Below are 14749 nucleotides of genomic sequence, written 5' to 3' on the forward strand. Positions count from 1 at the left end.
TGAAACTTTGAGGCGGTTTTTGAAAACACTGGAGCTCAAGACCTCAATCCGCTCTTTATTAAATTTCTCCAACGCGATCGTCACGAGCACTCCAGTCCGACCGCGGAAACGGAAGCTCCATGCTACGTACGGTTCTGGAGAGCTAATGCAGGTGACAGCGTCATCAGCTGGTGCTCAGTGCATCGAAGGGCCCTTTAGAATGGGCTTATATCAGCGTCAGCATAGCTGGGAGCGATTGCGCTGCCCTCGCTGTCTGTCTGGCACACTTGACAGCTGACGTTTGCCTCAAGCCGCGAGCATTTGCTCAGAGCTCAGCCATCTGCCATGACGTGGATGAAGTGGTAGGACCCTATTCCAAGTGCTGAGCATAAATTTGTAAGATTAAGGGAGGCTATCTTGTACTCCAAACTGCTTGGCTCATGTACTTTTACATTTACGCCGCATGCACCGCAGTGGCAGCACCATGTGTCTCAGTCTACCACTACCTCATGTGTCATCTTTGCTATCTTTCTACTGGACTAAAATGCCTTTCTATCAGGGCTGGCGGGTTATCCGCTAAAAGCTTCTTGCTTCTTTGCCTGCCTGGTTCTGGTGACCTTCACCATCAATGGTGGCTTCTCCCAGAACGTGAAGAGCTTTTGCACAATCCATGTCTCACTCTCCGGCTGCAACCGGAAATCAAAGTCCAGTGCAAGCTTTGCTAGAACCAGCCGCATCTCTGCGTACGCCAAACTGCCATTTATTCAGCATCCCAACTTGAACAGGGTCCTGCAGGCAGCGAGGGTACATACTTTTTACCAACGCAATTTCTAGCCCCCATGCTAAAAGGCTGAGACGATTTTTTATCGTCTTTGGCAAATCGTGGATCGTCTAGCCATCTCTCGGGGGCATATTCCTCTGGAGCCGCAAAGTTCTTAGGCGAATGAGTGGCAGCCCAAGTGGTCACTCCAACGCCGGTCCCTGCTGGAATGTGCTCGCCGCAGATGACGGCGCCACCGCGCGGTACGATGCGAGTCAAGCTCAATGCGGCCGGTGGGTATATACGCAGAGATTCCTCGATGACTGCATTGAGATATGGTAGCTTTTGAATCGAGGCTATGGTTACGTCCTTAGTATCATGGAAGGCCGTTTGAACCTCTTGCCGCAGTTTCTTCATTACACGGGGATTTTGAGAGAGGTGGTAGACAGCGCCACTGAAAAGCGTGGCTAGCGTTTCACTCCCTTTAAAGGATTAGCACCGGCTTTAGTGGCCCCAGAGGCTTAATGGTTTCTCACCAGCCGTGACGAGGAGATTGATCGAACTTTCAAGCTCCGGATAAGTCATGCCTTTCTCGTCATTGGCTCTAGAGAAGCATTTAGCAGGCCTCTTGCCAATTTTCATCGCTTTCGATTTTGGACAGGCGCTTTCACTCACTTTAGGATTGGAGTGATGAAATCTCTCCTGTCTGCCTCATCTGACAAGCGGATCTTGATCTTTTCATTTGTGAACTCAGCATGCTCTCGTCGTGCGGCCAGGGATGGCATGATCATTGCCAGAACTGCCTTGAAGATGAATTCTGGCGCGTGCTTGAGTGCAAGCAAATAGGTCATGGTTCTGGCCGCGCCAGGCAACAGTGCAACCCAAGGGTGCAGCTCTCCGCTTTCTAGGCAGTCAAATGAATGCCCGAAAGTCAGGTCTCCAATAATGTCAAAGGTCATGAAATTAACCCATTGAGCCTTGGAAACATGGCGTGTTAGTTTAGCGTGGGGATGAATGGAACGTGCTGTCTCTTACCATGTCTAGCACACCATTTGCAGGCCCATCAATCTGCTGGTGTAGTTTTGAGACCAGCCGATTAACGTACGTCTGGAGAATTGGTTCTTGATCGCGCAGAGCCTTTTCTGAGAAAGCGTGGGCAAGTAAACGACGGAATCGAGCATGATCTTGTTCGTTCGCGTCAACCTGGACTGTTTCAGCGATGACTGTTCCACCAAAGAACTGAACTTCGTATGTACAATTGAAGGCGCTCCATTGAACCTTGGCAGATAGACACTTGGGTCTTTTTCGAACCAGACCTTTTTCTTCTCGGAACGATGGCCTTTGATGTTTAGTCAGTGAGCGTTATAGACGAACTGTCCCTGGTGCCCTTACCATGGATGTCGGGCCACGCTTGAGACTGGATAAACGATAGCTTGTTGGGCGCCAGGCGCACACTATCCCCATATTTCTCGTGTATCTTTCGGGCCTCACTCGTGAGCTCTCCCGTCGCTAGCCAGTATACGTACGGGAGTACGGAGGCTCGTGCATACCACGGACCCGGGTAGGAACGAAGCGGGTGTATACAGAGGTTGTAGAAGGCTTGTCCAATGCATAATGTGAAAGTCTCAGAAAATGTAAGATGATTTTCTTTTCGTAACAGCAGGGACATCTCACCAGAAGAAGCGCAACACCGCCAGCAAAGTGGGCGTACTCAAAATTGGACTCCGCCATTGTAAGTTGCGACGTACATCCTACCAAGGAGGTTGAGGTCCTCGACAAATACCCGGAGCAAAGCACCAGGGTTCGGCTTCCTGCGTGTGGAAAGCACAAGCCCCGGATACGGCTCATCGGCAGTATCCGTATTAGGAAAGCGAAAGCAGATGCAACCCACAGGCGAGATCGCCCTGCACAATGATCGACTACCCTGTCATCATGCGACTATTTGACAAGGAAGTCTCCAAGCCCAAGATTGTACTGAGATGTCACCCATCACACTTGGAGCGGAAGGGTTTAGGCTGACGGTGACGGCCGTCAACATTGACACTGCAGGGCAGCCCAGATAGGCAGGGTAGAGTTTTGGAGACAAGGGTGTAAGCAAGTCGCAGATGTCAGCATACTAGGGTAAATATTAGCGTCGTATCTCGTTCGTCACAGTATTACTCCGTACCCACTGTAAGTGGTATTTTTCTGACAATCCCTGGTTCTAGAAAGGCAAAGATGACGAGCGTGTTCGAGGCAATAGTTATCTTCAAACGGCACCATCATTACTCGTGAAATCATATCATCATGCTCGCCGTTACCGCCCAACACATCACTCTGCCTTCGGGCCGCATCCTTTGGACCGAGGTATTCGGTGCCGGCTCTTCGGCTTCTCCGGCCATACTTTTCGCTAATGGCATGGCATCAACGACTAACGCTTGGAATTCACTGATTTCTTCCCTTCCTGAGTCCTTTCTTGCTACCCACACAATCGTCCTCCATGATGCCGCAAACACTGGCAAGTCAGTCTACCAGCCCGACCTCCCAGCGCCCACGCTTGCTTCCTTTGCGACCGAGGCCCGCTCTGTCCTCGAGTACCTAGGCTTTGAGGCGGGTTACTGGGTCGGCCACAGCTTTGGCGGACAACAGGGTTTTGTGGCCGCCGCCCAAGACGCTCAATTCTGGAAAGGGCTCCTACTGCTAGCACCACAGACGGATCGCATAACACCACGGACTATAAGCTCTATGCACGCCATGATGGATGTCTTCGCCGCGGATCCGGAAACGGCGGCGTACGCCAACGAGATTCACGGCACACCGGGGCCCAGCATGGCGGCCCGGAACGGCATATATGGCGCTTTCGCGCGCGAGATGGCCCTGAGGCAGCGGAGCGAGGGGCTAGCGCTCGCCTTCCGAGCGCTGCTGGCGCCAAGGGAGGGTGATTTTGCATGGCGGCACATGAGGACAAGAATAGTTATGGTTTTCGGTGGGAAGGATGAGATTGCCCCTATCAGCGAGGGGTTGTACGCACTTGGTAGGTTAGAGGGTGTAGAAGGAGTGCAGGGGCAGTTGGTGGTTCTGGAGGAGGCGGGCCACTGGATGAATTGGGAGTACGAGGAGCATACAAAAGAGGAGGTGATGAGGTTGGTCGCAGGTACTAGTTAGTCTCATGTCACGTGCCGTATACACCTAGCTGCTAAATCGAAACTAGCCCATAAAAAACTTAGCAGTAAGTTTTCCCTACTCTGATTTAATCGCCTTCGCTTCCCGCCTGTAAAGCTTAACATGATGATGTACCCTTTATCATTAAATTCATGTCCTAGAGGGAAGCTCCCAAAGACCACATGTTTTAAGAGAAGCCCGAAAGACAGGGCTTGTGCAAAAACCAAATTTTGTGAGGATTCGTTCAGCTTGGCATTGGATTTCCTACTCAGCCGGCGGAACAAAAATACCACCTGCAACATCAATACCCGCAGAACATGTAGTTTGCAGCTCATCAATCTTTGAAACTGACATATCTTAAGCAGCTTCTCGCGACAACCGTCCCACCGACTGTTAGTGTCTGACCGTGACTTGTACGCTCTTGCTTCCTTTGGCAGGAAAAGGAACAATAAAGTCAGCATTCATGTCGACATCCCTTTCTCTTAACGTGTTATGTAGTTCTAGTGTGGGCCCCTGTTGCTTGCCCGTGCCATCATAGGCGTCATACTTTCGAAAGACGCCTGCTAGCAAAGTATAAAGCTCCTGGTAGGCGAGATTGATCCTAGGGCAAAGTCAGTCAAAAATCTCAGGCAAAAGCAGTAGCTTTGTAAAGGAACATTTACCCGAGACAGTTTCGCGTTCCTCGGGAAAATGCGATCAGGTATTTATCTAGCCGGGGGTTCTCGATCCACCTCTCAGGTCGAAACTCTCTTGGCGCCGGGAAGAAATCCGGGTGAAAGTGGATGTGAGTCGAGGTCATGGACATGGGCGTGCCAGCTGGGAACGTGTAATGCTTGCCTCCCCTATCATAAGTAACTGGTACTTCAGGAGAAACTCTTGCCATGCGTGTAATCACCCCCGGGTGACAACGAAGACATTCCTGAATAACAGCTCCTAGGTATGGCAGGTGCTCGACCTGGCTGAACGTTATGGGTGATTCTGAATCCGGAAATGTAGCAGCTAGCTCCTCTTTCAATTTCTTGAGCTTGTCAGGATTGGCAAGAAGCTCGTAAACTGCGGATGATAGAGTGGTTGCTATGTTCAAGTTTCAGCATAACATTGAGACAAATAGGCCATACTGAACTTACCGGTAGTGTCTTGGCCAGCTAATACAGTGAGCTGTGCCTCATGCCCTAGTCTCGCCGTAGCTTTCTCCTCTTCTGGAAGTTTACTTTTCAGCACCCCATCGAAGATGGTATCCTTGCCGGCATCCTTGTCCTTTGAATTCTTGATCTGGTCAATTTGTGCCATCCATCCCTATCGTCCGTCAGCATCGTCCAAGAGTTCGGAAAGCGAAAATAGCTCACTTCTCGCATCTTGTACATATCGGCCAACCCAGGCATCAACACCTTGGTCATAGACTGGGGCAGAGCCTCCATCAATGGACCCAGCCACGGAAAGTGCATCAAAGCCGGACTCAGCAGAAAAGTAACTTCTATAGCCTGAAAGAAAGGCATATTGTAATTGTCGAGATCCATGAAGTTGGTAGAATTTCCAAAGGCGTATTTTGTGATAATATCACTTGTGGCAGCTTTGAAGACATACATCATAGGCATTTTCTCGCCAGTTTTACTAGCCCTTTCCATTCTCGACAGCAATTTGCTCAAACTGTTTTGAATGATGGGCTCAACTCCACGGACACTTGCCTTGGAGAAGAAATTTGCCATAGCGCCTCGTCTTTTGCGATGAATATCGTGCGATATTGTCGCTACCATTGACTGCTTTGCTAGTTCTAGGGTCAAAAAATTTACCCAAAATGAAGAATTCGGACAACTCACTCAATGTCTTTCTGCCCGTGAACCTATACTTGTCCGTTTTGCGCGATGGGCCCGAGTAAATGTCGTCAATGAACTCTGGATCATTACAGTGTATCTCATGGGGATTGATTCTGATTACAGGGCCTTCGCCAATGGATATCAGTTTATTGGAAGATCGAACTTGACCCGGATTAACTCACCGTACTTTTTATGCAGCTCGCCTATTTTCCACACGTATTGTCCTCCCAACCAAAGGTCATAGTAAGCTTCGTACCATGTTGTCATGGCTATCGATGGTTATTATGCACAAAGAGAGTATAATCGGGAAGTAGGCAGAAATGTATCTATACCTGCTAGCTTTGGGCCCGGGACGCCGGCGAGTGGGTCAAAGTATACTGTGGTCATGGTCAATAGAGAATCTTTCGATAAGCAGCATACCGGATTCATACATCGATACACGATGCCACAGACGCAGTACGTCGCCCACAGTGTCAGAGCAACGACGAGCGACGAAGTACTGATCCATCCCTCGTGGTGCCAGGACTGTATCTTTGGTGATTCCGTGGTAGTGTGCAAGAATGACTGCAACTTGGGTGAAATACTGATAGGATCCAAAATCGAGGCCATAGTTGCGGTTCTTCGAGGAATACAGGGTTGAGAATACCCGTTTGCATCGAAGATTGTCCATATCGAACATATGTCCGATTCATATAGTCGATCCACGGCTTACTTCTCTAAGCGATATTCCAGTAACAGCAGTAATCTTCCATGGTAGCCTATTTCGGAGGGTCTCAATATTGCACCCTCAACATCTTGTGGGTAGAATGTGTACGAGGATCTAAATCGGCAATCTTTGATCTGCTTGGTCGGACATGGCCCCTTCACGGTAGCTGTTGTGCGAGATGAATGCTGTCAGACTTGCAAGGACTCAGTCTGCAGGGTCTACGCTTTATGCCAAGTTTGTAAGCAATGTAGACCAGAGCGTCGACTTACACGGTTGAGATCGGCGGGAAAGCGATACGTAGTAAAGACAACGGTGTGGGGACTTGGCGCCTGCGGAGCTATTTCATCCTTGCATTTGGAGTTCTAGTTAGTAGCATTGACCAAATAGCGCTCACGACGGCAAGAATTGCCCTCTAAACTGCGTGCTGGGGCGGCTCGGCCATTTAGGGGCGTCCTGGTTCAAAACGGGGGGATAAGCCGCAGGGATAAGTACAAGGGAATAAGCAGCAGGATAAGCACCGGGGGGAAGGACTAGTAAGTACTAGGGTGTAATGCCGCGCATTGAGCCAAGCGGTAAGCAGCAGAGCGCTACTACTAGTAGTAGCACTTAAATCGTAAGCGCAAGGCTACGTAGTACATAATCCTAAAGTTCTAGATGATATACGTAGTAAACTGCAGATGGCTAGTTTAAGGACGTGTACCAGGAGGGATAGCGTCCATCGCGTGTTAGATCATCCTTTTCTTGGTCCCTTCGAGACTTTGCTCGAAATGGCTTCCCTGTTTTTCCTTGGTTGCCAGTATTGCAAAATGATACAGTACGGCAACTTCTACAGTCGAAATTCGATCGTGCCGTGATTCCACAATGGTTATGAGGTCATTGCAGCTATCACGTATCCGTTGGCTAAGGTTTGATCTAAGCGAATGGGAAACTACCGAGAGATATCCTATGCACGGAGTAGTATAGTAGCCATCCAACATCTGGGTGACTGTGGTGGAAAGACCTTCCCGAAGCTGCCCAGTCCCAATAATACCCTGTCGAAGAATGTACGGTGGGTTCGATCTGACAGCTTGGAAGGCACATATCTTCTGAATCCAGTCTTACTACGTACCTCTGTCAATTGCTGAAGCCATGGCATTCACATGGACTGAATCCTCTGCGCGAAGGCGAACGCCACTAACGTTAGCGATAGGCCGTGAAGTTGGAGCTGAATAGCTGTAGATAAATACTTCTATTAATCGCAAGGATTTACTGTTTCACTGGAGTTGTACGAGGTCGCTTCTTAACATTTGCTTTGTGATTCCTGAGCTCGCTTATTCAGCATGAACATCTATCTTTGCTTGGCACTCGCCATCTGGGCGTCCACTTCCACTCCCTCCTCTTTCGCAAGGGACATCCCAGCAAGGAGCAACAGTAAATCATGCAGGAATCTGGCTGGGGATGAGGACTGGCCAAGTTCTGCAGAATGGGCGCAACTAAATGACACGGTCCACGGTAGACTCATCGCTACGAAACCACTCGCACAGTCATGCCATGTCCCCACACTCGATGCTACCGAATGTGCTAATGTCAAAGCGGATTGGACGTGGCCGGATCTCCAGTATGTACAGGACGATTGGCTATGGCGACTATCTTCTTTTCTAATCAAATTCAATAATAGTTTCAAGGATCCAGCGTCGATAATGAATCCCTACTGGCTGAATAACTCGTGCAGCCCTTTTACATCGGAAACTTCAGCATGCACACTTGGAAACATCGTCGACTATACGATCAACGTTACCTCTGCCAAGGATGTTGCTGCTGGAATTGACTTTGCTCAAAAGAAGAATATTCGGTTGGTCATTAAGAATACCGGTCATGAGTATGTTCATTATCCCTGCAGTCTTATGCAACCAAGAACCCATTGGCTTACGAGCGTGACAGCTTCCTGGGTCGATCTACCGGGAAAGGCGCATTGGGTCTTTGGACTCACAACCTCAAAGATATTTCCTTCTCTGACTACAACAGCAGCACCTATACCGGCCGCGCCGTCCGTATGGGCGCCGGCGTGCAGGCATTCGAAGCGTACGAGGCCGCTGACGTGGAGGGCGTGCGCATCATGGGTGGCTCTTGCCCCACTGTTGGCCTCAGTGGAGGCTACACTCAGGGTGCTGGCCACGGACCGCTCAACGGTGCATATGGACTGGCCGCTGATAATACGCTGGAGTGGGAGGTCGTTACCGCCGAAGGTGAGCACCTCGTAGCCACGCCCGAGCAACATTCGGACCTTTACTGGGCCCTCAGTGGTGGAGGAGGTGGCACTTACGCCGTTGTGCTTTCTCTGACCACTAAAGCGCATCCGGATAGTCCTGTGGCCGGTGCCACCATGCAGTTCAACTCGTCCGATATTCCACCCGACACCTATTGGGATGCGGTCCACACCTTCCACGAAGGCGTAGAATCGCTCGTCGAAAGTCCTGGCATGCATGCCGTATGGACCCTTACCAATACAAGCTTCTTCCTCAACTTTGTCACTTGGCCTGACCATACCGCCGAAGATGTTGAGGCCCTCCTAGAACCGTTCCGGAAACATCTCAAGTCTAACAACATCCCCTACCACAACGAGCATACCTACCACCCGAGTTTCTATAGCCACTACTCGCACTTCACGCCCGCATTGCCGTACGGTGCATACCAGATTTCACTACTCCTCGGCGGGCGGCTGATCCCTCTTTCCACGGTCGAGAACAACAATGCCGGGCTCACAGCCGCGCTACGCAACATCACGCAGGGTAATCGCTGGGTACTGAACGGCCTCTCTTCGAACCTCACACATGCGCGCGTGGGGAATAAACCGGAGTCCAACGCCGTGCTTCCCGCCTGGCGCGATTCGATCTTCTTTTTCAACGTTGTCCGGGAATGGGACCCTAACGCGCCCGTAGCCGAGGGCGTCGCGTCCGAGAACGAGCTGACCCGCGAGATCGTGCCGCAGCTGGAACGCATCACGCCGGGATCCGGCACTTACATCAACGAGGGGGACTTTAACCTCCCGACTTGGAAGGAGGACTACTTTGGCGCCAACTACGACAAGCTGCTGGCTGTGAAAAAGAAGTATGATCCAATGGACTTGTTCTATGCGATCGCATCCGTAGGGAGTGATGCTTGGACTGTGGCGAGCGATGGAAGACTGTGCCGCGCCAAATGAAAGGCCAAAGTGGGATTTTGGCGAAGAGAATCAAATTTGTGTACACGTGGTTGGATTAAAATATTTAGCTACATAGAGAGCAATCTGATTTAGACTATCAAACTTTGTTGCATAGGTTAAATTGCACTATGTTGATAATGCGGAACACCATTCGCAGCATTGCGCCAAACCATTGTCTTCGTTGTGATCTTGGTGAGAAGCTCATTCAATGTAGGAAGCGGTGGAGGTTTACGTTTCGCCGTTCAATCACTGAATGGGGAAAAAGTATTGTGTATTAGATAGAATCAGTTCAAGCTTCTTCGTAAGAATCAGGCGGTGGTTTAACATGTAGAATTGCTAGATGCAATGAACTACCCACCAAACCACACGGCCTACAGACTATTACAAGAGGGCTCATCTTGTTAGCTGACAGAGACCATAAGATTCCGGCCACCGTGATCGACCATCTCACAAACTGATAGACATCTCATTTTCCCAACCGCCGCTCCCGGCCTTGTGAAGGAAATCGACATCAAGTTTTTACCAAGCCTCGACGGTCCCGTTGTAGAACATGAACTTGCCCGAGGTCTTTTCCCTCGTGGCTGCAGCAATCTAAACGATTAAAGCGTCAGCGGCGATCGCAGTAAGCATGGAAGAGCTCAGCCACGACTTACCACTTTTGTCATGCCATCAATACTAACTCCCAAGGGGATCTCGGCTTTTTCAAAGCCTAGAGCTTTAGCACCGTCATTTCCCATGTCTGTTTGAACCCAGCTTCGTCCTGTTAGATTGCATCAATTGCCGGGATCGCGAATGGACAGCTTACCCAGGATCAAGCGGAAAGGCAGTCAACTTTGGGTTCTCAAAGTGGATCTTGCGGGTGATGTAGTTGAGCGCTGCTTTTGAGGTGCCATAGGGGGTGTTTGGGAAGTTCCGCTTCTCCATGTCACCCAGGCTAGCCGCCGAAGTGCTCATGGTGATAAATTTGGGAGCTTTTGCATTGTTGAGGAGCGGCAGAACGGCCTGAAACAAGTGGATGATGCCCAGCACATTGACGCTGAAATGTTCCAGGACATCAGGGATCTTGGCCTCGCTCACCGGTGGAAATACCTTGGAGATGCCGGCGGAGGCAACGACAACGTTTAGCGCTGTGATGCCGTGGGCGGACTGCAACTTCTTTATGGCGGACGCAGCATCCGTCTCGGAGGCGCTATCTATCTTCACTACTATGATGGAACTTCCGGGACCCTTAGGAAGGCCGAAGAGAGCCTTGGACGTTGCATCGTTCGGATTCCGAACGCCAGCAATAACGGTGTAGTTGGGCTTGGAGAGATAATGTTCAACGAAACCCTTGCCGATACCTACCAACCTGAGTTAGCTTTTGTCTAGAGTGGCTTGGACTAGGTGCCGATGATACCTCTATTGCCTCCAGTAACTAAAAATGTAGTCTTTGGAGATGTGGTTGAGGCGCTTGGAGGCGTGTTTGTGGCGCTTGGAGGCATGTTTGTGGTCTTTGAAGGGGTGTTTGTGGTCTTTGGAGGCGTGCTTGTGGTCTTTGGAGGCATGTTTGTAGTCACTGAAGATATGTTTTGCTTGCAACGAGTTGGATAGAGATGAAGGAGGGGTGATGAGATACAAGGGCGAAGCAAGGTTTTATATAGAGTTGCTCCTTCACCTCGACAAACCCCCTTGCCAGGTACGTGGCTGCGCCGCTGCTTACCCAAAAGGAGGCGGAGAGTAAGGGACCTTACGCACTAGTCAGGGTAAATATCCCCGTGACTTTGAATCCCACAGTGTGTCATCAATGAAACCTCTCACCAGCATGGAAGTGGAATAAGCGGTATCACACTATCGGAACGACAGTTTCGCATTGGGCTACTTACTCAACCTATCTAGGACTTTCGGTTCTCATAGGCTCCTATTCTTAATGCCCGAGCTTCCCCGGGCCGTCAGCCTCTCCTTTACTGTTGAAACCCTCCATCAGCTGTTCAGCGCCGGTCCATCCTTAACAAGTCAAGATGGCACCTCTCGAATATGCGAACAGTGTGTGGATCGACATGTTATGACGTGATCGATATGTATGGCCACATCAAGACGATTTTAAAGGAAATAGAGAACTACTGAGGTTGCTGCGGCAGAACTGGGTTGGGGTTTGTGGCATTCTTGGCACGAGTTAGATAGTACATAAAGTTTACGTTGATTGGCGATGGCGAGGGATCCATAAGTGATTATTCTTCATTATTTTGCAGAGACTGATGTGCCGTAGTTGATTGTGGGTTGTACTACATACGAGTTTCGTGCTATTTTCAGGTGTCTCATCCTAACCTTTCTAAAGTACCATCACCCATGATAATATCCCTTCACGACCATCTTTCCGAAACGCAGGCCCAAGTTACAAAGGATGACAGTCTTGTGGTTGGACTCTGTACTACGCGGTTAAAATGCGTCGCAATTGTAGGGGGGCCCGGCTGGCGGCACGATTACACCCCTGCTGCATTAGTACATTACTTATTTATGATAGGCATTACAGAGTAAGCTCCTGTATGCAACGGTTATTCTTCCTCGCCAACACCAAACTGCCGATTGCTCACTGCAGAAGGTGAGATGATCACGAAGAGCATGCTAGACATTCCCAAAGTCGCATTGACCTAGATTTTCATCGCTAGCTGATTCATATTTTGGAAATATGGGTAGCTCGAAATCAGGCGAGTTGTTAAAATAGGACCACTGTGGCCAGACCTGCTAATCGCGAATAGCAATTCACGGATTTTGCCAACAAGTGAATGATAATCATGGACTTTATCAAACAGGGATTGGCTGAAAAGCAGCTTCTTATCACTTATGTGGTGACTGCTCTACTTGTGAGCTGGGCCACCTATTTTGTGGGACTCGGGTTCTATAGGGGTGAGTCTTCTCAATCGACTAATGCTTTTTGATGGTGCAAGCTCACAGACTGCTGCAACACAGTGTTCCTGTCGCCCTTGGCTGCATTTCCGGGCCCCAAACTTGCCGCACTTACAACCTGGTACCAAGCTTATTACGATATCTGGCTTCATGGGCAGTATTTCAGGAGGCTGGATAGAATTCACGAGGAATATGGTATGCCCCCATGATGGCAAGAGAGATTTGCATTGTCCTAACAGTTGTAGGCCCTATTGTGCGCATAAATCCCCACGAGCTTCACGTAAACGACCCGTTCTTCATCGAAGAATTGTATTCGGGTAGCGCGAAGAAACGTGACAAGTACAAATGGGTAGGACGTGCGACCTTGCGTCTGTATCCCCGGCCCGCGCATTTTATCATAGCAAAGCTGATACCTACAGTTCCCGACTCACTGGTCGCCACCGTTCCGCATGATCATCATCGTAAACGACGTGCTGCAATAAACCCTTATTTCTCTAAAGCTAGCATCAGGAAGCTTGACCCTGTCATTCAAAACACTCTGGTGGCGCTTCTAAAACGAATGGATCAATCTGCTAAATCTCCAGACGTCTTCCACGCCAGTTTGGCCTACAAAGCCGTCACTTGTGATATTATAACCGAATTCTCTTTTGGAGTCTCGACAGACTATATGGCCAGGAATGACTACGAGCATTCTTTCTTCAAGGCAGTTGATGATCATCTCCACATGTCTTGGATGATGGCCTATATTGCTTGGTTAGGTCCAGCGATGAATTCGCTACCGCCATCAATTATGGGTCTCATCTACCCTGGACTCAAACACCTCTGGAACATGCATTCAGTGGGTAATACCAACACCTAGATATCTCTTATGAGCTGACCAGAATGCAGCAATGGGTCAAACAGATAGAGAAAATCCGTACTCAGGACAAACTGAACGGCAACGGGACAGTATTCCATGGCTTGCTTAACAGCGATCTTCCCCCCTCTGAGAAAACGGACCAGCGACTTCGTCAAGAAGCGCAGCTCCTGGTCCTTGCGGGACAAGACACAACAGGTGAGGTCGGCGAGAATCTCTGTTCATGATGGTTTTTAACTGGAACAGCGTATACGCTCTCCTCTCTCACCTACGAGCTGCTGGCAAATCATGAGATACTGCAGAAGCTGAAGGAAGAGCTGGAAGGAGCCCTTCCAGACCTCAATACGCCCTTCACCTCTGCCCAGCTCGAACAATTACCCTATTTGACGGGCATCATCCAGGAGGGCATCCGTCTGCATCCGGGAGCTATAATTCGCCAGACGCGAATAGCCCCGGAACAAAACATGATTTACCGAGATGCCTGCACGGAAAAGGAATGGGTCATCCCGGCTGGTGTTCCCGTGAGCATGGACGCTAGAAGCTGCAATCTGAACCCAAAGGTCTTTGTGGACCCGCACAAGTTCATTCCTGAACGATGGCTTGAAAACCCACGACTGGACAAGTATATGCTCACTTTCTCCAGAGGCACGAGAATGTGCCTGGGCATGAATCTGGCATATTCAGAGCTCTACATAATCATAGCAGAGATATTCAGGCGATACGAACTCTACGATGGTACTGACCAGCAGACTGCGCCCACGCTCGCCCTTTACGACACGATTCGCGAGCGCGATGTAGATATAATGTCGGATTGGAATATACCTTTTCCCACGAAGGGTAGCAAGGGCATTCAGGTTAAGGTACGCACAGGGGCCGGGTCTTGAACCATCAGTATCCAAATCGACCTCACTGGCCTTGAAATGGAACGCGGAATAATATTGATAAAAGTTAGGGTAGCGTTTGGTCATTCTAATATACTGCGTTTCATCCACTTTTCTTCCTCGGTTATGACGTGGCTTTTCCTCTCTGCGAGTCCACCTCAGGGTCAACTAGAACTGGAGAAGACCCTCTCAAGAGGTGTCTATGTGAATATTTTAGTGGCCATGGTCACGAGTCCTACGGGTAGTATTAATAAGAGTCCTTTTTGAGATGGAATTTCCTCATCTGCCATGTCATACTAGGATGGGCTGATAATAGGTAGGACGGAGTTGGGTTGACTAAGAGAACACATCAGGATATACTGCTTCCGAGTTCCACATCAAAGTGAATACACAGACGTAGTCCTTAAGTACGCGGATCTGGGTCAGATATGCTTACTGCTCGTATTTTATACCAGCGGGCGAGCCGAGTATTAATTACACCATTCTTCTCCGATTCTACAAAGTGAGGAGTTACAACTCACTCCCAAAAAGGTCTGAGCACTTTCTCT

General features: G+C 49.6%; 6 protein-coding genes across 6 annotated transcripts; 3 read left to right on the plus strand and 3 right to left on the minus strand.

Annotated features, from left to right (window-relative positions):
* Positions 1-548: 548 nt before the first annotated feature.
* EPUS_01351 (uncharacterized protein) lies at positions 549-2470 on the minus strand (the record flags this gene model as incomplete). Its single annotated transcript, XM_007788644.1, has 8 exons — positions 549-732; positions 792-1221; positions 1276-1343; positions 1415-1716; positions 1775-1942; positions 1996-2078; positions 2132-2239; positions 2290-2470. 8 exons carry the CDS (start codon positions 2468-2470, stop codon positions 549-551), a joined length of 1524 nt encoding a protein of 507 aa, XP_007786834.1.
* Positions 2471-3025: 555 nt separating this feature from the next.
* EPUS_01352 (uncharacterized protein) lies at positions 3026-3883 on the plus strand (the record flags this gene model as incomplete). Its single annotated transcript, XM_007788645.1, has 1 exon — positions 3026-3883. One exon carries the CDS (start codon positions 3026-3028, stop codon positions 3881-3883), a length of 858 nt encoding a protein of 285 aa, XP_007786835.1.
* Positions 3884-4273: 390 nt separating this feature from the next.
* On the minus strand, positions 4274-6303 carry EPUS_01353 (uncharacterized protein; the record flags this gene model as incomplete). The annotated part of the gene is made up of 8 exons (XM_007788646.1): positions 4274-4481; positions 4543-4954; positions 5008-5176; positions 5227-5645; positions 5698-5820; positions 5877-5963; positions 6027-6071; positions 6126-6303. 8 exons carry the CDS (start codon positions 6301-6303, stop codon positions 4274-4276), a joined length of 1641 nt encoding a protein of 546 aa, XP_007786836.1.
* Positions 6304-7719: 1416 nt separating this feature from the next.
* Positions 7720-9581, plus strand: EPUS_01354 (uncharacterized protein; the record flags this gene model as incomplete). The annotated part of the gene is made up of 2 exons (XM_007788647.1): positions 7720-8258; positions 8321-9581. The coding sequence occupies 2 exons, from the start codon at positions 7720-7722 to the stop codon at positions 9579-9581; spliced, it is 1800 nt and encodes a 599-aa protein (XP_007786837.1).
* Positions 9582-10100: 519 nt separating this feature from the next.
* EPUS_01355 (uncharacterized protein) lies at positions 10101-11125 on the minus strand (the record flags this gene model as incomplete). Its single annotated transcript, XM_007788648.1, has 4 exons — positions 10101-10172; positions 10235-10334; positions 10387-10921; positions 10978-11125. 4 exons carry the CDS (start codon positions 11123-11125, stop codon positions 10101-10103), a joined length of 855 nt encoding a protein of 284 aa, XP_007786838.1.
* Positions 11126-12352: 1227 nt separating this feature from the next.
* EPUS_01356 (uncharacterized protein) lies at positions 12353-14541 on the plus strand (the record flags this gene model as incomplete). The annotated part of the gene is made up of 6 exons (XM_007788649.1): positions 12353-12464; positions 12528-12659; positions 12710-13302; positions 13353-13518; positions 13567-14180; positions 14518-14541. The coding sequence occupies 6 exons, from the start codon at positions 12353-12355 to the stop codon at positions 14539-14541; spliced, it is 1641 nt and encodes a 546-aa protein (XP_007786839.1).
* Between the last annotated feature and the right edge of the window lie 208 nt (positions 14542-14749).

This window comes from Endocarpon pusillum (genome assembly GCF_000464535.1).
Source record: "Endocarpon pusillum Z07020 unplaced genomic scaffold C720987, whole genome shotgun sequence".
NCBI classification, from domain to species: domain Eukaryota; kingdom Fungi; phylum Ascomycota; class Eurotiomycetes; order Verrucariales; family Verrucariaceae; genus Endocarpon; species Endocarpon pusillum.